Here is a 24731-nt window from a genome sequence, read left to right as displayed (position 1 = left end):
CCTCAAGATTAACGTGATGGTGTTAGGAGGTGGGGTCTTTGGGAGGTGATTAGGTCATGAGGGCAGAGTCCTCATGGTTGGGATTAGGCCCCTTATAAAAGAGATCCCACAGAGCTCCCTAGCATCTTCCGCCATGTGAGCATACAACAAGAAGTCTGTGACTCAAAAGAGGGCCTTCATCTGCCCACGATGTCACCCTGATCTTGGATTTCCAGCCTCCAGAACTGTGAGAAATAAATTTCTGTTTTTCATAAGCCACCCAGTCTGTGGTGTTTCATTACAGCAGCCTGAACAGACTAAGACATCTCCTAAGTAGTTGTTGGTTCTGTCTAATGCCTTATTATAATGCTTATATCATCGTATTTTAATAAATGGTCTGTAATCTCCTTGATGCCATGAACTGTGTCTTATTCATCTTTGGATTCTGATAGCCCAGCACAGTACCTTGCATATAGTAAGTACCCGTTAAAGGTAGTGAAGGAAAAAAATATGTAAAAATCATTTCGCAAGTGGAAAAGCACTACCACTATCCATTTTCTAGTTGTTTAAAAACTTTCATATCTCCTCTTTTTGGCTTACTCAATCCCTTAAGGTGATGGAACAGATGAAGCTCATCATGTTGCCACCAAATTCTAGCCCTATTAAGTCCTTAAAGTAGGTAGTACATAATCAAAACACTAAACTCTTCCTGAATTGGCATACAACACAAACTAATCTTAGGTTTCATCCTCTACTAGCTCCTTCCACAGGCTACAATCATGCACATATTTCACCATCCTCAAAATCTTTCCTCAAGCCTTTCTCACCCTCCAGGGAATAGCCTATTGCTTTCCTACCTTTTACCCTCTATATTTTGTAGAGATTAGTTAAGACTTGATGGTTTCACTTCTGTGTTCCCATTCAGGCTTTGGATCAATGCAACCTGCTTCCAGCCCTCTCACTTAATAACACAAAGGATATCACCTTCCTCCTCCCATTTTCCAGCCCAGTTTTTTCTCCTCGGCCCTGACTCTCTCAACTTGGCACCTTTAATCAGCTCATTCTTAAGCCCATACTGGAGTAAGAGAAATTTTCTCATGCCCAGAGAATAGCATGGAAGTGGCTGAAAGTGGACCAGCAGGCCAAAAGGACTTGAAAGTCAGAACAAAAAGGCACAAGGCGCATGGATGGATAAGCAGAGATTAATGGCAAGTGGATGACTCAGCAGACACCATCATGGAGATAGGACCATATCTGAGGTCTTGAAAGGATGACCATATACCTCAGAGGATGCCCACATGGAACACAGGACATTGGCAGAACATATTGCTCCCACTTCCTAATGTCTTGACACTACTTAAGAGCTCCAAAAGTTGTACAATACAAGAAGAAAGGGAGGGGGAAAAAAATCTAAATGATCAAGATTAAATCTGAAATGACCAAGAACATCCTAAAATTACCACATAAACCTGGAATTAACTAGAATTGTTTTCCTGTAGGATGGGAGCCCAAATAGAAGATAAGTTCAGCAGAAGAAAAAGTAAAATCCCACTTCTTGCATATCTGTGTATTATAGCTAGAAAATTTGTGCCCATTCTACCTGATTTTGCCACTCCCTCCCTGATTGCATTTTCTCATTCTCCTTTGCTAACTCCTGCTTTTGCCCACCATTTTAATATTGTTGTCCTCAAGGGTTCTATCCTTCTGGTCTTCTCACCTCACTATGTAAGTCTCCTTGGGCAATCTTCATTCCCATGGCATCAAGTGCCACACTTACATAAACAATCCTTAAATCCACATCACCAGCTCCAACTTCTCTTTGTCAAAAAAAATCTCATCTTGCTACTTCACTGCTTCAACAACTGTAAGTAGCTGTTATGGGCTGATTTATGTCCCCTCCAAAGTTTTATGTTGAAGTCCTAACTTCCAAACAGGACTGTATTTGGAGAATTGGTCTTGAAAGCAGGTAACTAAGTTAAAATGACATCATTAAGGTGGGCCCTAATTCAACAGGATTGGTGTGCTTATACGAAGAGGAAATTTGGACACAGATGTGTACAGAAGGGAGACAATGTGAAAACACAGGGAAAAGACAGCCATCTACTACCAAGAAGAGAGACCACAGAAGAAACCAAGTCTTCTGACACCTTGGTCTTGGACTTCTAGCCTCCAGAATTGTGAGAAAATAAATTTCTGTTGTTTGAGCCACCCAGTCTGTGGTACTTTGTTATGGCAGCTGTAGCAAATGCACACAGTAGCTCTCAAAATTAAGTTCAAACTTCACACACAAGAGCCATCCTGATCTCACACCTGCTTCTCTCTCTAACCTAATCTCCCAGACCTCATACTCAGTGAGTTCCCTGTACCCAGTGTGCAATTTCTTTGCACCATGTTACCTCTGCACAGGCAGTTGCCTCCCTAAAATGCCTCTGTCCACTGTTTCTTTATCTATTCTAATGCTTCTCTCTTATTCAAAGCCCATTTACAAGCAACGCCTATTGAAATAATTTTAACATGTATTATGTATTCTCCAAGTGCTGGGCCCCAGGGATAGGCCAGGGAAGTCCCCATCTAATTGCGATGCCTTGTTCTCACAGCACCCTGTGCACTCCTCCATCAGAATACTTAGAACAAGAATGTAAGCATTCTTTCTCTTCTGAGGGCCTTGCTTGTTGAGCATCTCCTATGCACTGCCTTTCTTAAGCACCTGCTGTGCTAAGCATGGTCTACGCATGACCTCAGGTATCACTCATCCCAGCCCTGGGAGATAGGCACTACTACTATCGCAATTTTACAGATGGAAACTCAGCCTCAAAGAGAAAACTAAGATGACACAGGTGGTAAGCAGTAGGGCTAGTCATCAAGCCTAATTTATCAGATTCCAATCACCTTATTATACCACTTCTCCTGGGAATGTGTCAGTTCCTGGAGAGCTGGAGCTCTGTATTCCCAGCCCTTGGTAAAGGACCTGACACATAGTAGGAAAAAAATTAATGAGTTTGAGTGGATAAATAAATGATGACAGAATAAGGCTCTTTAACATGAATGCTTTAAATTCAGTTGAAGCAAATGAGGAATACTGGATTGAAAAGCTTAGGAATGATGGTCCAGCTTGTCTGGTTAAGAGCAAGGAATCACATACATGGGTTCCCTCCTCAGAGCCTTTACCTAGCAGCTTCGTGAAGGCGGTCAAATTACTTCACTCCTCTGCACCTTGAATTTCTCATAGGTGTCATGTGGTTATTTTGGACATTAATTGAGGAATTACAAGTGACATGCTTAGCACAATGTCAGATGCACACTCAGTACCAAATAAATGTTGGCTGTGGTTACTATTATTAGGTTGCAATTTCTTTACTGAAATGAGACTAGCAGCTCATCAGATGATTTTGAGAGGGAATCTATCAGAACAAGGACATCTTTTATAAGAAAGACTTTCACTGGGAAACAATGAACGAGGCAACTTGCCCAAGGTGTTCATGTCATGGCCAGTGAACAGCAGAGTGTTTGGCAACTTTTACTAAGTAATACGACATGTGTTATACTCATAAAATGTCTCTTGAATATAACAATCCATTCCAGATGGAAATGTGAACAATTCACAGATAGGTTACTGCAAAGGGTTCCTGGACCCAATTCCAACGTGTAGGTGCGGGGGGCGCTTCCTCACACGAACAAGCAGTTCTCGGACTCCAGACGGATGTCGCAGAATTCAAATCAATTGTGACACTATCTACCCAGAGACAGAATCAGATTCCACAAGCAAAGAGCTCAGTCCCACAAGCCTGCCCTCCACTTCAGATGCCAGTTGCAAGCCCAGGTTGTTACCTGTGCTTCTGATCAACTGGCTACAAACTGGAGATTCCAACGATTCTCTCCAACTCAGGATGCCAATCCCAAGTCCAAGTTGTTACCTGTACTTCTGACCAACTGGCTAAAAATCAGAGGTTCCCAAGGCCCCCCTCCTTGGGTTTGATTAATTTGCTAGAATGGCTCACAGAACTCAAGAAAATCTGTTTATTCAGTAGATTACCAATTTATTACAAAGGACATTAAAGGATACAAATCAACAGTCAGATGAAGAGAGACACAGGGTGAGGTCCTGAACAAAGTAGCTTCTGTCCTCACGGAGCTTGGGTTCTGGCTGGTGACATGTGGAAGAGTCCTGGCTCCCAACGTGGAAGCTCTCTGAAAAAAAGGACCAACGAGCTGTGCTTTTGGATTTTTATGGAGGCTTTATTATGTAGTTATGATTGACTAAGTCATTGGCCATTGGAGATTGATTCAACCTAAAGCCTCCCTCCCTTCCCCAGAAATCAGGGGATGGGACTGAAAGTTCCAATCATCTGATCACATAGATGGTTCTCCTGGCAACCAGCCTCCACCCTTCTGTGCTTTCCAAAAGTAAATTCATTAACATAAGAAAAGACATCTTTATGGCTCTGAAGGTTTTCAGGAACTGGGGACAAGAGACCAAATATTATAACAAAAGATGCTCTCATTGCTCTTGTCACGCAGAAAATTCCTAAGGTTTTGGGAGGTGTGAGCCAAGAACAATGGATAAAGACCAAATACATCTGAGAAATATATTTTGGTCATCAGAATGACCAAATGTTAGCTCCGCTGAGTTACTCGACATAGGCACTGTCAAAAGTTAGCCTAAGGGAAGCCATCTTACAGGAGAAAGCCATGTTGGAACTATGAATGACCCTGACTCACCAGCCCCTTTGAAATTACGCTTTAGTTTGCACATAGCCTAGATAATTAAGGGTCTGTCTCCAGGGTATATGCAGGCTCTGTAGATTTTATGGCCCCTCCCAGCTGTGATAAAATGGTTAATTTTGTCTTTTGAGTACCCTAGGATTGTGATGGCCTCTGGACAGAGATTCTATGCTGATATCCACGACAACTGAAAGATCTGATGTGGCAACTTCCAGTCTGCAACACCAGGGGCATCAATATTCCTAACCCCTTCCCCTATAACTCACTGGCCTATATAATTGCTTGAAGATTCTGTGTGCCCCCTTAAGATGGTTCTTTTGGACATTAGTCAGCCATCTTCCCCCTTGCTAGGAAGCTGTAATAAAACTCTTTCTCTCCTACCACCTTGTCTCTTGACTATTGGCATGTGTTGTGCTGGGCAAATGACCCCCCTTGGGTCGTAACACAAATATGTATATATTTCTTATAAATCTCGTAATATCACAGTTACATAAGCGATCAAGATTACAGATGTACTCCCATCTTGAGAAGCAACATACATTTCTGTTTTCATTTTTCCATTGATGATCTCTATTTTCACTCGGTGTTTAATGTCTAGCTGGTTTTGACTTTCAAGTATCTCCTCAATCATTATTTCACCTTTGAGGACATTAACCCTCATTGGCAATGACTCTGCCAGATTTTTCTCTATGATACATTTGATGTAATATATTAATAACCTAATAAAACAGAGGAGCTTGTATTCAAATCCAGATCTTGTGATTCATCAGTCATTCTTAGAAATAAAATATGTGCCAAGCACTGTGCCAAGCTCTACACCACTCCTATTCAACATAATACTGGAAATCCTAGCCAGAGCAGTCAGGCTAGAAAATGAAATAAACGGCATCCAAACAGAAAAGAAAGAAGCAAAACTGTCTTTGTTTGCAGATGATATGATCTTATATATAGAAAATCCTAAGGGCTCCTCCAAAAAACTGCAAGAACTAATCAACCAATTCAGTAAAGCTGCAGGATGCAAAATCAACATACAGAAAATATAGTTGCATTTCTATATACTAACAACAAAACATCTGAAACGAAGTAAAATAATCCCATTCACCAGAGCATCAAAAACAGTAAAATTCTTAAGAATAAATCTAACAAAGGAGGTGAAAGGTCTATACGCTGAAAACTACAAGACCTTGCTGAAAGAAACTGAAGAAGACACAAACAAATGGAAAGAAATCCCATGTTCATGGATCAGAAGAATTAATATTGTCAAAATGTCCATATTACCCAAAGCTGTCTATAGATTCAATGCAATTCCTATCAAAATTCCAATGGCATTTTTCACAGAAATAAAAAAAACAATTATAAAATTTGTATGGAGCCACAAAAGACCCCAAATAGCCAAAGCAATCCTGAAAAAAAGAACAAACCTGGACGCATCACACTTCCTGATTTCAAACTATCTACAAAGCTATGGTAATCAAAACAGTATGGTACTGGCATAAAAATAGACACATAGACCAATGGAACAAAATAGAGAGCTCAGAAATAAACCCAAGCATATATAGTCAGCTAATATTTGACAAGGGAGCCAAGAATACTCAATGGGGAAAGGATAGTCTCTTCAATAAATGGTATTGGGAAAACTGGATAACCACATGCAGAAGAATGAAATTGGACCCGTATATTACACCACTCAGAAAAATTAACTCGAAATTAAAAACTTAAATTTAAGAACTGAAACTGTAAAATTCTGGAAGAAAACATAGGGGAAAAAAGCTCCTTGACATTGGTCTTGGCAGTGATTTCCTGGATACAACAGCAAAAGCACAAGCAATAAAAGCAAAAATAAATAAATGGGACTACATCCAACTAAAGAGCTTCTCCACAGCAAAAAAAACTTAAAATGAAAAGGCAACCTATGGAATGTGAGAAAATATTTGCAAATTATATATCTGATAAGGGATTAACATCAAAAATATATGAAGAACTCATACAACTCAATAGCAAAAAAACTAACAACCCAATTAAACAATGGGCAGGGAAACTGAATAGACATTTTTCCAAAAAAGACATACAAATGGACATCAAGTACATGAAAAGGTGCTCAGCATCACTAGTCATCAGGGAAATGCAAATAGAAACCACAAAAAGATCACCTCACACCTGTTAGAATGACTATTATCAAAAAGACAATAAATAACACATGTTGGTAAGGTTATGGAGAAAAAGAGAACCCTCATATACTGCTGGTGGGAACATAAATTGGTACAGCCACTGTGGAAAACAGTATGAAGGTTCCTCAAAAAACTAAAACTAGAACTACCATATGATCCAGCAATCACACTTCTGGGTATATATCCATAGGAATCTCAAAGAGATATCTGAACTCCCATGTTCACTGAAGCATTATTCACAATAGGCAAGATATGGAAACAACCTAAATGTCCGTCAACAGATGAATGGATAAAGAAGATGTGGGATGTGTGTGTGTGTGCGTGTGCGTGTGTGTGTGTATGTATATATATACACATACATATAAAATATATTCCACGGTATATTATTCAGCCATGAGAAAGAAGGACATCCTGCCATTCGTGACAACTTGGATGGACCTTGAGGGCATTATGCTGAGTGAAATAAGTCAGAGAAAGACAGATACTGTGTGATATCACTTATATGTGGAATCTAAAAAAGACAAACTCAGAGAAACAGTAAAGTGGTGGTTACCAGGGGCTAGGGGGTGGAGGAAATGGGGAGATATTGGTCAAAGGGTACAAACTTCCACTTATAAGATTAACAAGTTTGGGCCTCTAATGTACAGTATGGTGATTATAGCTAATAATACTGTATAACATATTTGAATGTTGCCAAGAGAGTAGATCTTAAGTGTTCTCACCACAAAAAAAGAAACGATAACTATGTGATGGGATGGAGGTGGTAGCTAACACTATGATGGTAATCATTCTGTAACTCATAAATGTATCAGATCAACAAGTTGTACACCCTAAACTTACACAATGCTATGTGTCAATTACATCTCATTAAAGATGGAAAAAAACCCATTTTGCTATCATGGAAGTCAATTCTTAGATACAAATCTAGTTAGTATTGGTTAATCTACAGAAGGACAAAGAATGAAAGAAGGGCTTATGTTCATATTCACAGAAAAATCTCCATTTACCTTTGATGGAGGAACAAATTCAACACATTCCAGCCATACTGTTAAAAAGGACTTTCCACATATTGCACATTTTCTTCCCTGAGAGATCATGTTCCTGACCTGTGGGTACCATTCTATGGCTTGCATTAGGAAAAGATTCTTTTCTGCTAGCTGATTCATTATAAATCTTGATGTTATTTCCTAGATTAAAAAAGAATATGGTTCCTCAGATTATTTTCAAAATAACTAATCTACATTACATTGATTCCCATTTAACTAATTTATATTTTTGGCTTATTCCTCACAGTTTCTGTTAAATTAATTTTCCATAGTATATATAATGAATTATATTGTCAATGACAGACATTGTAAATAAATTTACAACAATATAAGAAAAGCAAGTTATTTCTATTGTAATGTTTCTATGTCTCTTACATACAGGAATCCAAGTTATAATAAATTTACATTATTGGATAAAGTTTACATTCAAATTTTGTGCCTCTCGTTACAACAAGCAAGGACTGTACAAATATTTAGACTGGACTCAAAAGTTGAGTCTTGTCGTATTTACTAATGTCTAAATCCTAACTACTTAAACTGTGGATTGTGGACCATCAGAATCTACATCACCTGGAGGCTTTTTAGAAATTCACACTCTTGGTTGCACTCCAGACCTACTGAATCAGAATCTGCAATTAACAAGTTTCCCCAGGGTAATCCGCATGCATGTTCAAGTTTGAGAAGCACTGGTTTAAGTCATCTACTACAATGAGCACCTGAATACAGCCATACTGGTAAAGGGCACTGATTCCTATGAACCAAATCTCTGAATTCAATCTGCATTAAACCTACCCACATAGATATGTTCAGAAACCTTACTTTAGGTAATAATAATATTATAATATTAAATAATAAAAGGGGTGGTGAGGATATAAGCTGACTTTCACCACGACCATCAACAACATCATCATCTTAAAGTAAAAAAATATATATAATGCATAAAATTAAGTCTTCACTGACCAAGTAAACAAAATAAACATTTGATTTACTCCACTAAATGCCCCCCATTGTTTGTGCCAGTAGCATGGAAGTCCTGTATAAATGTTACACAAACATTGCAGGAATTTTAATAGTGTATGGGATTTTTTTTCTGGCCAAAGTGAAAGATTTCCCAGTGATATTGAAATAATCCACATCAGACTCTGATAGAAATCCTTGGGAATACACACATACATACATACATACATAATCTTTCACTCATTCACCCCAACTAAAATCTTAAAAATAACAACAAAATCCTATAATTGCTGTCTCCCTGTTCCTTGCTACTCTACCCCTTCCACTTAATATGCATCTAGGAAAGCTGCCTTTATACAGCAAACAGCCTGAGCATGGGTTCCTTAAACGTCTGATCCTTCAACAGCATACCCTCCTACCCACTTAAGCTCCTTTTCCTGGGTGGTTACATAATGAGGTCATCTTTTCTGAGAGAATTACCCTTTCATACTAATATTGCCAGGACTCCTAAATTAAATGTCTATGATGACCTTTCTCTAACTATTTACACAGAGCATAGCTTGTGATTCTGAATGAAATATTGAGTTTAGAGGTAAATTTTTAGCTACCAGAATTCACTGGTTGGGTCTCACTATAAAGCTGCAGGAAACTAATAGACAAGAATTGACTCCCCAAAATAGCAGATGGTAGAAGAATTTGCTGAAATAATGGAACCTATAAATAGGTCACAACTCATACAGTTCACTTTTTCCATTTATGATTTCTGGAACCAAATATGTTTGTTGCACCTGTACGTCTCTTGACAATTCTTACATTACCCATTATTTATATTCTTCCCTTACTTGCTGCCAATGTGTTACCTTGGAAGAATAACATATACCATTGAAATATAAAGTTAGTACTTGGAAATTCGAGTATATATAAAGTAAGATACCATTGGTCCTGCCAATGGTATCTTTTAGGACACCTCTTAAAGATACATGCAATGCAGTTTTTGAGAATATACAACTTAATGATCGCCTAATTCCAGTGTTAAAAAGTCAAGAAATCTCTTATGGGTAAATAAATCGTTCCTTTTGAATAGTCTATATGCTATTTTGTTAGAATATTTGTTAGCTAACTATATGTAGGTCAGAGATTATTCCTGTGTTTAATCTATCATAGACTAAAATTAGTTTGAAGTGTATTATTTTATTTTTCCTTACATATGATAATGTAATTTGAATTACAAAATTGTCCATATACAAATTACATTTATATGAACATTAAAAATTATAAAATATAAAAAAAATATGAATCCTTAGAAGGAATGCTGAACTTTGGAACCATTGTATAATCAACTGTTGCTGTGTGCATGATAGGCACTAAACAAAGCATCAAGAGCAAAGGTTCTCTTTGTAAGCAAAGTCACAGTCAGCTAGATAAATAGGTGCAAATCCTGACTCTATGACTTATTAGCTGCGTGACTTTATTTGGACAAGTCCTTAACTTCTCTGACCTTGGGGACTTCATCTGTAAAATAGGGATTTTTTCCAACACTATCACGTAGAGTTCAGAAAATTAAATTAGATAACACAGGTAAAACTCTTAGCCTCTCATCTACTGATGCAGTATTTTCTGGCTAATATTTTGTTATAATGTAGTTCTTAACATTAAATTTTAGTTCATAAATCTCCAAAGTGAAGAAAAGTTTTTAAAAATCTTTACCAAGGCATAGCCTGAATCAAAGCCCTATAGTTCTTTGACAGCCCAAGTAGTTCAATCAGTAATGTTAACCAAATGTCCAGTAGAAATGACTTTTACTTTAAGTACAAATACAAAATGTATAGTCAATTTAAGTCACCTTTCTAAGAAAAATTCTCAGAGATACTTTCATAAATACCCCAATCACTTATAGTAAAAATTGTTACTTCTATTAGGTATATATATATTTAAAAAAAAAAAAACACCCTTGTGCTCCTGACTCCTTATAGTTTTGAAAATGAGAAGGAAGAAATAGTGCTCTCTCACCGTGTCTTGCTCCCAGCCACAGGGCAACCTTCTTGCCTTCAAGAACTCCCTGGAAGACCACTGCCACCTTGGGCTAGCTGCTCATTCAGCCTCTCCACTAACTGGAACCTCTTCCAACCAGGGACTACCCCTTTTCCTTTGCCTTCACCTCCGGCAGCTCCTTTCAAGGCAACATTGCAGCATGAAACCTGGAGCCCAATTGCTTACGTTGGCATTATCATCCCAACACTTACTAGCTCTGTGAACTCAGACAAGTTGTTTAATCTCTCTGGGTCTCAATTTGTCCATAAAAAGGGGACAACAATGGTACTTACCTTTTTAGAATTATTGGAGGACTAGATTAGTTCACTCCTGGTAAGTGCTTACAAAAGTGCCTTGCCCCTAGTAAACTTAATAAGTGTTAGGTATTATTATTATTATTCTGAAATGCTTGATTCAAGGAGAACAAACAGCTTATAAGAGATTAAACAAATTAAATACTGCAGTTTTTTAATTCATTTACAATTAAATTTCAAATAATTTTTTTTTCACACAAGAGTAAAAAATAATACTATTTGTGGAAATACAGATTGACTCTCTGGAAGGGAATTTGAAAAGTGCTAATCAAACTTTAAAAGATGCCAGTTCCTTGGCCCAACAATTTCACTCATAGGGATAATATGAACATGAGAAATTTGCTATGAGGGTGGTCACTCTAGTGTTGCTTATAAAGGCCAAAAAGCCAAAAAATTATTAATAATCTAAATAGCCAACATAGAGAAGTAGTTAAAAATATTATGGTGTGATCATATAACTATGAATACTACGTATTCATCAAAAAAGATGTCATAGACTGATTTTTTTTTACTAATTGGAAAGATCCTCACAATATTTTTGAGTGAAAAAACAAGTCTCTAAATAGTATGTAAAATTTGAACTTATTCTCAATAAAAATAATTCTAGATGCATAGAAAGTTCTAGAAGAATAAATATCAGAGAGAATAGTAGTCATATCTCTGGGTACTAGACTTTTGAGTATTTTTATCAACTTCTTTTAGCTTACTTTTTTCTAATTTCTCTAAATGAGCTTGTATTACTTTTGTAATAAACTTTTTTTAAAATCAGTATAGTATTATAATTTTTATTTTCTTCTTTGCTCATCTGAATTTTCTAGTTTTCTGTAATTAAATGTATATCACTTATGCAATAACGGAAAAAGTTATTTTAAAACAAAGTAAATTACTAAACAAGCTTAGTTGTTTCCTGAAGCCAGGAAACTTGAATCCTATGCAATTCCTGAAAGTCTTAAGACAACTCTGCAAGTTCAGCTATAGACCTCAATGGACCTGAGATGTCCAAATTCATGATGGAGACTCATACTCAAACGTGGATCTGCCATCTTGAACTCATCCATCACCAAAGGACACACAAAGAGAGTCCTCTAATATGCTTTCTTATTCCTTCTTTTAATATCATCAACTTGTTTTACTAAAATGAACACGATTTCTGGATCATATACATTCATCCACTAGGAATGGGGACAAGTGAAAACGCAATGGAAGATGCAAAGACTCTGCTAAGAACAAATCAAATACATCCTGAAAAAATACTTGGAAGGCTAAAGCGAAAAGAAAGTCCTCTCTTTTCTTTTCATCCAACAAAATGTTTCCATTTCTCTGAATTTAGTCACTCTGGAGATCAGATAGGATTACATTGGATCCTGTAAGCAAGTCAAAGAGACTATGTCTAATATCCACATTGCTGATGGACTAGGGTTACATTAATCATTGGCTGACATGGCAAGGATGCTTTACAAGAAAACTTTGAACCTCAGACCGTGGCTTTCGTCTGAAGACCTGCGTGAACGACAAGCCTCACCTGCAGAGTCCAGACGTCCTCCTGTCCTACAGCCTTCACTGGCTGCCTCAGCAACAGCGGGTTTTCCTCACAGTAGAGTTCCCTCAGCTTCAGATTCTGAAACTTTCGGTACAAAAAAGAAAACTTCATTGCATGACAAAATAACAAACTTCACTTCTAAGGCTGCATTTTCAATAAAATTAGACTAAAATTTCTTTATTTAGAACTTATGTTCCATATTAGTATTTTAACAGCTGGGCATACTCTAGTTGTTAGAAGAACCAGAATCTTCAAGCTGGCATGAATGGCACTGACCTTAGCGGTCAGTGGTGGTATCCTCCATACTGGGCAGCTAAGAAAACTTATTCAGGATCATAGAACTAGTTAGTATTTAGAACAGGGGTTAAGTAATCAAATGCTGGGAACATTTTGCAAATAACATATTTGTTAGAAAACCAAGTATGATGAAAAATAACATTCTAAAATACACCAAAATCCAGGTATCAAGGAGTATCTTATGACCCATTATGTTCAGTGAGAAACAGAAGAACATCAAAATCGTCTCATTATAACCTGTCGTACACAGTGAAAATAAAAAAGAAGAAAAACATACGGTTCACCGGGATATTGACTCTTCCACGAAGAAAACCTAAATTCAACTGGAGTATGCCATTTGAGTAGAAAAATAAGGAATTGTCTTATATGATTATTATGCCTTGCCTCCTAAGGGCTCATGTGGCTTTCAAAGTTATACTCATTTAGAAAGTTACTTCTCAGAGCCTTAGTTTCAGCTGTAAAATGGGGAAAATAAGACCTATCTTCAGTGGCATGCTGATAAAACAGTTCTCTGGAAAGAAAAAAAAAAAAAGCTCTGATTTGTGGGGCGTTTTGATTCCATGGTGTAAATACTCCTACCATCACTGACTCCAGTCACCAGAGTTGAGAAGACAGGTGGAAAATGGGCTCTTGTGAGCCAAGAGGAGCTGGCGCCCTTACATCACTGCATCTCACATTTATAGAAGAACTAGAGATATTTCCCTGATTTCAGCCCAGGGTTTGAAACACAGCAAGCACTCAACAAATTAAAAATAATTGATTTAAAACATATTTTCAGGGCATCATGTCATTAGGTCTCAAAAGTCTCAGGAAACTTCTACAACGTAGACAAGATTTGAAAATAAAATACAGAGCTTAAGGCCACTTTGGAATCACCTTGTCTCCTGCTCTCACAACAGACATTCTGACTTTCTTAATTCAGTTTCCTACGTTATCCACCAAGAGGGAGCAACCTAGAGAACTGAATCCAATGGTAGACCCAAGTCAGTGCTGGGTGTGCTGAAATGAAAAGGGCACTTCTTGTGCTTAATGGAAGTATCATTTTTCCTTTCCGTCCTAAAGAATAACATTCCATAATTTATACCTAAACTCACAGTCCTTTTTTTCAAAATTGATACAAACTTGAACATCTTGGTATACATAAATATCATTAACATATATGAACCTCATTTCAAATTTGACCATCGTTCAAAGGGCATACATTTCTCTTTAGGGGTCATGTTTCTCTTCCTTTAAAACCTGTCACTATGCTTCCATCAAATATGGTAATGAGTTATCCAGCTTGCTAATTTACTACATAATATATCAGAAAGTAGTTATCTTAATGAAAAGAAATTAATTAATTAGCATATGTTTTGCAGCAGGTAAGTTTCAATCACCTGAAGTCACACAATCTCTCAGTGTCCACTCTCAACATTCTCCAGAGCAACAATTTTTCATTCCCTCTCTCTATATGCACTACTGGGTTTTTTGTCAGCCTAGCTTCTCAATAGAAGAATAGTCTTTGCTATTGTCATCACTCCAGTAGCATAATAAGCTACATTCTCTTCTACTAATAAAATGTTGTTACAGCTTTTCACAGCCTCTTTGCACATGTCTACTCAAACAACCACTGCTATGAGTTTAATCTCAGCTACAACAATTTTGCCCCTCTCCCCCAACAGGGGTCTACAGACATTTTTGGTTATCATAGCTGGGGGCATGTGGAATATTACCAGCGTTTAATTAGTAAAGACTAGGAGTGCCACTAAACATCCTATAATGCACAGGACAGTCTCCACAACAAAGAAACTATCAGGCCCCAAATAGTATTGAAGTTGGAAAAACCCTGGTTTAGAGGCACAAGATCATAAACATTCACTGACTCATCTTATCTGGAGAGGTGATTGACAGCTGGAGGGAAATGAAGGTTCAAATGAGGGTTTTTATTTTTTTAAGATGAAGAAGACTTGAGCATGCAGAAGGTAAGTGCAAACAGAGAGAGATTAATGTAGAAGAGAAAGAAGGAATAATTGAAAGAGTAATGATCAGATGAAAAATACAGAATCACCTTTAAATACTAACATCTTTGAATTTTCTTCTTCTCTGTGGCCAGAAGAAAGGAGGTATAGATGCAGGCATGGATAAGTTTGAAGGTGTGGAATTGGATGATTGAAGGAATCAGACATGATCCCTTCAATTTTGTCTTTGAAGTAGAGAATAAGACCACCTGCCAACTGGGTTGTAAAGCAAGGTGTCAATGTGGAGGTAGGCGTAAAGAAGGTGGTGAAAGTTTGGAATATGCAATAGGTTTTGGAAAAGGAACATGGCCAAGGACAAGCAAAAATATTATACAGAGATGCTGAGGGACCCACTAGAATCCACATATTTGTGGTGGTCCCTGTCCATACATGGTTTGCTTCCCTTTAGCATCCGCAGCCCAGAGCTAACATTAACAATGTGCGGAATGTTTCCAAGTTTTGGCTATTGTGAATAATGCTGCAATGAACATATACGGAAGGTGAAATACAATGATGTACACCTGAAATTTATACGATATTATAAATCAATAAATCAATTAAAAAAGAATGCAGAATGAATATGTCAGAAATCAAGGGAATGAGGCTATCATATGTACTAAAAGATGAATGATTTGGACAGGGTCCTTGATGGTCTAGACTACATAGAAAAAGAAATAGTGTAAAGTTTCGATGGACTAGGAGTAAAAGAAAAAGCAGAGGGACATGAAGTCTCAGTGACCTAAAAGAAAAGATATGGCTATAAAGCAATAAGGGAGCTGGAAGATAGGAAGAACCAGTGGTCAAACTGCCATACTAGACTTTAGTTCTTCAAATTTAGAGCAGGTGAAGATGGTCTTAAGATCTAGACATCACTGTGGAGATGGTTTGCTGAAGTGAAGACCGGGAAAGCTCATTAAATCAAGGATTCAAGGAACTTTGAACCTAAGTTGTTTGTATCAAACATCTTTACAAAACAACTTCCTAAGTAATGCTCTCAAATATTTGGCTGTCTACTGAACATCTCCAGCTGGAAGTCCCACAATCACCATAAATTCTAACATTCAAAAACTGAACTCATATTTCCCCCGAATTTTCCTCTTTCCTTTTCCTCATCACCCACATCAAATCTCCTGACATGTCCCATCAAGTCTACCTTCTTAAAACTTCTGGAATCTATCCTTTCTTTCCATCACTGTATCCCACTGACTTCCTCACCACCTCTGCACAATCTCCTCCTACTCCTTGCCCCAGCCACTAACCCGCTCTGCCTTGATTGAGGCCCTCACCTTATGTAAATTATTGCAATAGTACTCTAATTGGTCTCAGTGCGCTTTTGCTGCCGAAGTGGTCTTTTAAAAATGAGAATCTAGTCATAATACAACCTTGCTTAAAACTTTACAAGGCTTCCTTTTGTCCACAGGATAAGTTCAAAAGCCACAGTGTGTCATACTTGGCTCTCCTTGGCCTGTCTAACTATATATCCTGGTTAGCCCCACTCTCACCCTTATATACCAGGCATCCTGAGGTGTTTAGGGGTCTCACAAGAGGCCTGGGTCTTATCTCACAGTTATTACTCATGCTGTGCCCTTCTACTCACCCCACCCCTGGATCATCTCTTCAAGACTAAAATATCACCCCTCTAAGCTTCTCCAGCCTCTACCAAATGTTTCCATGTCTCTTCCTTGAGCCTTATATATAAATTAATCATACCACCTATAAATATTATGAGGGAATCATTTTTGGAAAGTCTATTTTCGTCTGTCAGGCTTTGGTCTCTTTAAGAACTATATCTTAAGTGACTATACAATGCAAGCTCTAAATTCAGGACCTAGTACATAGCTGATGTACCCAATAAATAATTGATAAATACATGAATGTCTTCTCAGAAACCCCAGGCACACACATCTCTCCCTGGGCACTCAAGATTTGCAAAGGCTTTCTTCTCCAAACATGGTCAATTGTTATAACTGTTCCTACAAAGCCCCATGCCCCAGGAACAATGCATAAGTTCAGCCAGTCCGTCTGTTGCTTCAGACTAGCCCAAAGTAATGAGGGAGGTCAGAAGGGGGCTGGTTTAGCAAGAACATTCTTAATGTAAACAGAAAGAAAGGAGGCTGAGATTTCACATGGACTCCAAAATAGAACCAATAAGTAGGCTATGGCAATTTAGCACATACTCTTCAGACCATCTCAAAGCTCACAGGGTTACCCTTTAGCAAGAATTGGAATTTCTAAATAAACTAAAGGATGACTTGTGAGGAGGGTAAGATTTTAAGCATGGGGGCTATGGCATCCAAAAAAATATATTAATTAACAATTCTAAAAAGGAACATGAGTAAGATTTGTGACCGATGGGAAATTCAAGAAAATGTATGATAAACTAGATACATATTCAGAATTGTGGAGTGCTCCTTGAACTACCTGAGGACCAGCAGCTGAAGAGGCCTTTGTTGCCACTCCACCCCGTATGCTGCAGCCCCAACAGTATGATTTCCTTACAATGGAAATCAGATCACGTCACTACCTTGCTCAAACCATCCAGCGGTTCTCACTTCACTCAAAATGAAATGCAAAGTCCTCACACTGGCTTACAGAACTCTGTCATAATTGGACCTTGTGCTTTCTGTTTGACCTCATCTCCTAGCACTCACTCTCTCTCTTTCTCTATTTCTCTCTCCACTCTGGCAACATTTGCTTGCTTTCTAAGCATTCCTCACCTCGGGGCCCTTGCGCTTCCCTCTTCTTGGAACACTCTGGTCTCAGATTTGCCCATACCATTACAATTCAGAATAAAATGGCATCTTATGTTTAGCAGTTTGAGAGGGGAAACACTTATGACCCAAGGATTCAATAACAAGACAAGTTTTCATTAATGTGCAAAGGCAATGGAAAGACATTCTCATATGCATGAGCTATGTACCTTAACCAAAGAAAATTACCAAGACACATAGCAGCTGAAAGAGAGTAACAAAAACCAAGAATTTGGGGAATATATTAATTTTGCCTGTCAAAACGCAAAGAATAAAATTTAGAATACCCATTGCCCCAGTGCAAACAAGATTAGGGCAATCTGTTTGTAAACAAATTTGCAATGTCATTAAAAAGTCTGCAAGTTATTCTTACTTTGTTAATTCTACATATAGAAATTTGTCCAAAAAATATTTGAAATGGGAGCAAATATTTATGCACAAAATGTGTTTCTAAGAATTATTTAAGATAAAAAATATCCCTTCCTATATTAAAAAAAAATGTATGGTAAGTTATATTACATACCTGAATCCTCTGGCCCTCTGCCTTTCACTCCCTATGTCTAGCAAACCAAACCCTGGGTCATCCCTGCTATCAGCTTTCCCTGTCTCTGAACCCAAGCAAGTAAGTGCTGTTTGCAGAGTCACACCTCAGGGCAGACAGGAATTCCAATAAATTCACCACCAACTTCCAATACATCCCTTAGTGGTTGCTGGAAATTCTACTCTGGTCAACATAACTATGTTTTCTTTGCTGGCTCATCATTCTTTGCCCAATCACTAAATAGTTCTCCCCAGAGGCTGGCACATTCTCTTTTCACTTTATTTTCTTTTCCCTAGGCAATTTTACCCACATCCACAACTTCAATGAAACCTCTATGCTAATGACTCTGGTTCCACACCCTATAGCCAACTGCCTACTGAAAATCTTCACTTGGACGTCTCAAATACACGTCAAACTCACCGTGTCCAAGATTGAACCCGTGACCTGCCCTTGTAAGATTGGTCTTTTTCCAGTATTTTCTATTTCAGCCCATAGAAAGCTTACTAGCCCATCACCATTGCCAAATTTACTTCTTAAATGTCTCTTGAATCTGTTCAGGTCTTTCCACCCCTACTGCCACCACCTTAGACCAAGTTATACCATCATTTTTTACTTGGCTTCAGCAAAAGTCTACCAGAAGACACCCTCCACCACATTCCCTCTGGCCTCCTTCCAGTGTGTCCTCCACACTTCAGACAGAATGATCTTTTAAAAATACAAATCTGATTATGTCACCCCCTACCTAAAACTCTTTGAGACGTGTTATCCTTCAAATAGAGATCAAAATCCTTGGCGTGGCCCCCTCCCACCCAATCTCTGGGCTCCAGCCACACTGAATTCCTTTCAGTTCCCTGACCATCCATGTTCCCTCCTACACCAGGGCCTTTCCACATGCTGTTGGCTCTGTCTGGAATGTGTCTTTCTCCTTCACCTAATTGATCCCTATTCATTCTTCAGATCTCAGCTTATGTCACTTCCTCCAGGAAGCCTTCCTCAACCTACCTGTTTAGTCAGGCTCCTGTTCTCTCTCATAGACCAGTGGTCCTTTTTTTCAGTGTACTGATTTCTGTTTGTAATTATACATTCATACTGTTAATTATTTGATTAACATGTTTCCCCACTACACTACAGCTCTGGGAGAGCAGAGATCCTGTCTGGTTTCCACACCACTGTATCCCAATTCCTATTGCAGGGCTTAGTATATAATATAAAACGTATGGGTTTAGGAAGATAGACTTGGGAGTCAAATTGCCTTGTTTGAATTTCACCTCCATTAAACATATTCTAGGACTGCCAAACTTTTCCTACTCTACTGAAGCTCCGCCACCCCCACCTTCTAAGTGAAATCATCCACCCGAGGACCCTGCCACCTACAGATTTTACATGGTATGATTCTACTACTTGGACACTTGAACAGGGGCTTGACTCTTGAGCCAAAGAAAGCTAATCACAGGCCCAATCCAATCATCTAGAGTCTAACAGGCTGGCCTAATCACATACTCTTCTGGGAATTTGAACCAAGCAACATGGAAATAATTTGCGATTTAGTTCCGGAAGCTGAAATAGAACAGCTATTATGTCAAAGAGCTGGAGAGGCCACAGTGGGCTATGTGTACATTGAAGTTATAGAGGAGCAGAAACAAGGTAAAAGCAGAGCAAGCGTTTGGACTGTAGCTACATTACACTAGTAGTGTAACAAGTGTGATAACCTAACAGGTCATGCAGCTGAGAAAGCTGAATGCAGTTCTTCAAGCAGAAGCTCCTTGGACTGAGAACCACACATGCTCCAGTACCTCTAAGCTCTTCCCAGTCTTACTGAATATCCTGCCTGAATCCCCATGAGAGTCTCCTTACTCTTCCCTATGTCACTTTAATTAAACTCCATTTATGTTGCAACCAAAAAACCAAAAGAAAACATTCACATCAATTTCAACATGTCCTAGAATTCTCTTGCCCCACCTTCAGCCGATAGACAATTCTCTCCAATGTCTCTGAATTGCTCCAACTAATCTTCTTGGGAGCTTTTCTACGAATCCTCCTTTGCAAAACATAAAAATCTACTTCTCTTCTTCTCTCAGTCTAGCTGAGACTTTCAAATCTTAGACACTCACTCTTCAGAAACAGTCTTCTTTTCAGATTTTGAAAGCAAATTATATAATTACTACCTCTCCATTGGATAGGGAAAGCATATACCTAGAGATGCTCTGTCATCCATATTTCTAAATCTCACAGACCTGGTTACAGAAAAAACACAGTAGTGAGCAGGAACCAAAATATAAAAGGCACTTTTCTCAGGGAATAACAAAGAAATCAAATTTCCCAACCTCTGCCCTGGGATAGTCTATAATTTAAATTGAAGAATTCCATTTTCAAATTTATTCAGACCAGGCAACAATTCACAGCAGTAAACCAGAAGAAAGATATTCAAAGATTTTGTGAAAGCTGTTTATGGTTTGAAAACCAATTGTGAGATCTTTTGTCTTCCATTTTTTTATTCTGACAGGAAATTAAAATCTGAGTGGCCAGATTCATGATGGGAACTGCAGAAAGGATGTCAGTTTGTAGCTTCTGCCTTGGTTTCCACATGAACACCAACGTGGCTTTAAATAAAGCCTCTCAAAGGCATAACACCTTTAATTCCACTCTGTACATCTTTGTTCTTCTTTATTCATATCAGATAAAAATGCTTCAAGGGATTCTTGAATGCTTTTCTTCGCCTTCCCTCAAGTCATTGATATTTTAATCAAAACATTCTTTTATTTTAAGCTTTTCATATAACTTAATCTATACTTAATAGTAGAATAGAGAAAGCAGTGGACTTAAAGGCTGGGTACTGGGTTCAAATCCATTTCTTCCAACAACCTCTCTGTACAGTCTTTTAAAGTATCTGAACCTGTTCTTCATGTATAAATAGATATAATAATATCCATCTCACTGGATTGTGAAGATCAAATGAGGAATGTATCAAGTACTTGGTAAACTTTAAGGCATTCTAGAAAAATAAGGTACTTCGCCAACATGTAGTCCATTGTCTAAAGCAGGCAAATCATATTTATTGCTTTTCTCTCAACAGAAAAAGCTTGTTTGGATCAGTCAATATTTTTTCTTCCTTTTTTTATTACTTTGCTTCATTTAAGCTCTACCAGACGTGGGTGAAGGCACTTTCATATGCTGCAAATGTATTAGCAAATTGACACAAGTACTTCCAGTTTCAAGATGGTAAAACTAAGTACATTTAGCAGTCTCCCTCTCCCATGCCAAATCCTAGAAATGATAAAAAGATACCTTAAAAATAATAAATAGGGGCCGGCCTGGTAGCGTAGAGGTTAAGTTCATGTGCTCCGCTTCCGCAGCCCGGGGTTCATGGGTTTGGATCCCAGGCACGGATCTACGCACTGCTTATCAAGCCATGCTGTGGCAGGCGTCCCACATATAAAGTAGAGGAAGATGGGCACAGATGTTAGCCCAGGGCCAATCTTCCTCAGCAAAAAGAGGAGGACTGGCAACAGATGTTAGCTCAGGGCTAATCTTCCTCACCAAATAAATAAATAAACAGCCACTTAAAAACAGGAAGAGAAATTCTCACAGGGACAGAAACTATGTGTAGACAGTATCAAGTGAAGAAAGAAGCATCAACCCAGGATGAATATGGAAGCCCAGGGAAGAATTCCCACAAAGAAATGAGGGAACCCAATACACAGAGGTAATAGAGGCCTCCAGAGAAGAATGGGATAGCAGAACAACAGACAGGAGGAAACTGGCCTCTCTCAGAAGCAGGCAGACACTGTGGAGTCATCTACCCACTCTCACCTCCAGGGCCACACTCTACCTCCCACCCCCACACTTCCTTTCCCTGAATTCCACACACCTATAGCCTGGTGGGAGTGTGCTTTGCAGAAAGAGAGGTAAGATGGGGCCCTGAGTGGCTGGCAACACCAGGGAGGGAGGAGCTGTCAGAATGCATTATTCCTGCTGGAATATTTCAACCATGTCCACACTCTCATTGACCAATGCAAGCTCCTGCAAGAACTTTTTCTTCTCCCATAAAGTGAACTGCAAAGACAGCTGCTAGTCTTTCAGGGACTCTTGAGTGTCCCAAATCAGAAATAAGCTGAAAGTTTAAAAATGAAATTACCTGATAATCATTGAGTGCCAACACCGTTAGAGATAATAGATGCAAGAATGTATACCAGAGGAAATAGAGCTAATAGGACAAGACTCTAAAATAATTAGTATAATTAATACCTTCAAAGAAATATGTGAAATATTGCTTATATAAGGCAAGAATAAGAACCAATTTTAGTACTAGGAAATGTTGAATCAAACAAGCTTTCTGAAGCAAAATTTGGCAACATTTATCAAATCAGTAAAAGCATGTATATCTTTGATTCAGCAACTACACTTCAAGAAATCTTTCCTAAGGGAGTAATTAATGCTATGTACAAAGAGTAGCTACAATAGCATTCACTGAAGATTTTTTATTGTGGCAAGAAATTTGAAATATCCTACCCTCAAAAAATAGGGGACTGCTTAAATATATACAATATCAATGTGATGCAGCCATTAGAAATAGTGATGTAGGAAAATACTTTAAACCATGGGGAAATGTTTACAATAAAAAATGAAAAGGCATGTTATAAAACAGGTATGTATGAATAATACTAATATTAACATATGTGACTATTCCATTTTTGAAAAAATACCTATATGTGCATGTACACACACACATAGTCACAGATTTAAAAAGAAAATAGGAAAATACAAAAGAAATAAACTAATATCTTAATGGTGTGGGTTTTTCCCCCTGGCATGGTCAGATTACGGGTAATTTCACTTTTCTTCTTTTTACTTATCTCTGTTTTCCAAATAAGCCACAGTGAAAAGAAATTTTAAAATGTTTTTCCAGAAATGATGAAACTTATGTCTCCCTAATTCTGATTACCAATCTTTAAACTTTCAAAAGACAAATTTGGGAATGGGAACAATAGGGGATAGACTCCTCCTATATTGGGTTAAAAGACCAAAAATACAGCTTCCCAAAGTGGATAAAATTTTCCCAGGGCTAAAAATATTTCAAGGATTTCAAGAAAGCTATCTCAACATCTGTGCTGATTCTAAGATTTTCTCAGAAGTTTGAAAACTCTCCCACATATCTGGCCCATGAGGTATAAAAGCAAGATTGTAAGAAATATTTTTTCAAGTTCTGTGCTGGTTCAGCTCATGCATTTCAAAAGTGAGGGTGGGAGCTCATACCATTCCCAAGGAGGTGAAAATTGGCTTATGGAGGAGGTGAAAAAATCTTAGCTATTACAATGGTTCATGGCTCTCAAAATTCAATCCTACCCAACAATATAAACATATACAGTATACCTCTGGTACTGAAATTTAATGGGGTGAGGGAAAGGTTATTAGGGGAAAAAAGAGGTCTAAAAAGCTCCTGAGGGGAGGAGAACAACAATGAAAAAAGGGTTGAGAAACATTGGTTCATCTATAAGAACATAAAACCCTAATTCTTTTTTTCATATACCCCCTCTCTTGGTTAGGTTGCTTAGAGCCTCAGTATTCACTATTTTTATTCTCTTTTTAATTATACATATGTACACACATGCATGTACACATGTTCCTTTGTGTTTGAAAACTCTACCAACTGACTCTTCAATAACTTGCTTCTATATTGAAATTTCTAGACCAAAAAGAATAATATTTTATAAAGTGCTAGATTTTTTTCTAAGCATTGTGTTGCTGTCTGCTTTCATATATGTGTTTGAAGCTTTGAAGAAGTGTCTACTGATCGCTATTAACATTAGCATCAAGATTTTAGATAGTTTTCTTTCGGCTCTGGAATCACAAACTATTATGACTTGTTATAAAGCACAAATTAGGGGCTCAAAATACTTAACTATTCTTTACTACTTACTGAGTCCTTTAAAATATGAAAAACATGCATTAATTATAAGAAAGTAATTAAATATAATATTAAGAGCATGCATTATAATATTATCTTCTTGCTTGTAACTTTACAGTCTCAAAATGGCTGCTAATTCTCAATTAAGTCCAGGCAACAAAAAGAAGGAAAGGCCAAGGGGCAAGAGGTAAAGGGGGTTAGAGGAAACCAGATAAGTCTAAACAACTTCATTGGGAAAATAAAAGTTTTCCTAGAAATCCCACTCAAAAGATTCCCACTTATTTGTCTCTGGCCAGAACTGTGACACCTGGCCACTCCCCCCAGAAGTAGTTCAAGAGAAGAAGGTCGGAGATGGGGGCTTCAACCAGCTCCCCAACAGTGCCTACCACATTTGTTCCTTTACATCATTCAGGTCTCTCTGATCACATGCAGACCCCTCCTTTACACTCTGATTTGCTTTTGCGATGATGTAAGCACTGAG

At 38.0% G+C, this 24731-nt stretch overlaps 2 protein-coding genes across 2 annotated transcripts in view; both read right to left on the bottom strand.

The window, feature by feature from the left end:
* SLC26A7 (solute carrier family 26 member 7) overlaps nt 1-24731 on the bottom strand; it is a 255412-nt gene that overhangs the window by 157878 nt on the left and 72803 nt on the right. The window lies entirely within an intron of this gene.
* Nucleotides 1-24731, bottom strand: part of LRRC69 (leucine rich repeat containing 69) — a 91554-nt gene that overhangs the window by 9275 nt on the left and 57548 nt on the right. The window contains exons 6-7 of the mRNA XM_058564577.1: nt 12740-12841; nt 7877-8056 (exon numbers count right to left, since the gene is read on the bottom strand). Coding sequence (XP_058420560.1) covers nt 7877-8056; nt 12740-12841 — 282 coding nt within the window. The remainder of the gene's footprint in view (nt 1-7876; nt 8057-12739; nt 12842-24731) is intronic.

The sequence above is a fragment of the Diceros bicornis genome, chromosome 21 (genome assembly GCF_020826845.1).
Source record: "Diceros bicornis minor isolate mBicDic1 chromosome 21, mDicBic1.mat.cur, whole genome shotgun sequence".
Lineage (NCBI taxonomy): Eukaryota > Metazoa > Chordata > Mammalia > Perissodactyla > Rhinocerotidae > Diceros > Diceros bicornis.
The sequence above is the reverse complement of the archived record's forward strand: the minus strand, read 5'-3'. Positions and strand labels throughout refer to the sequence as shown.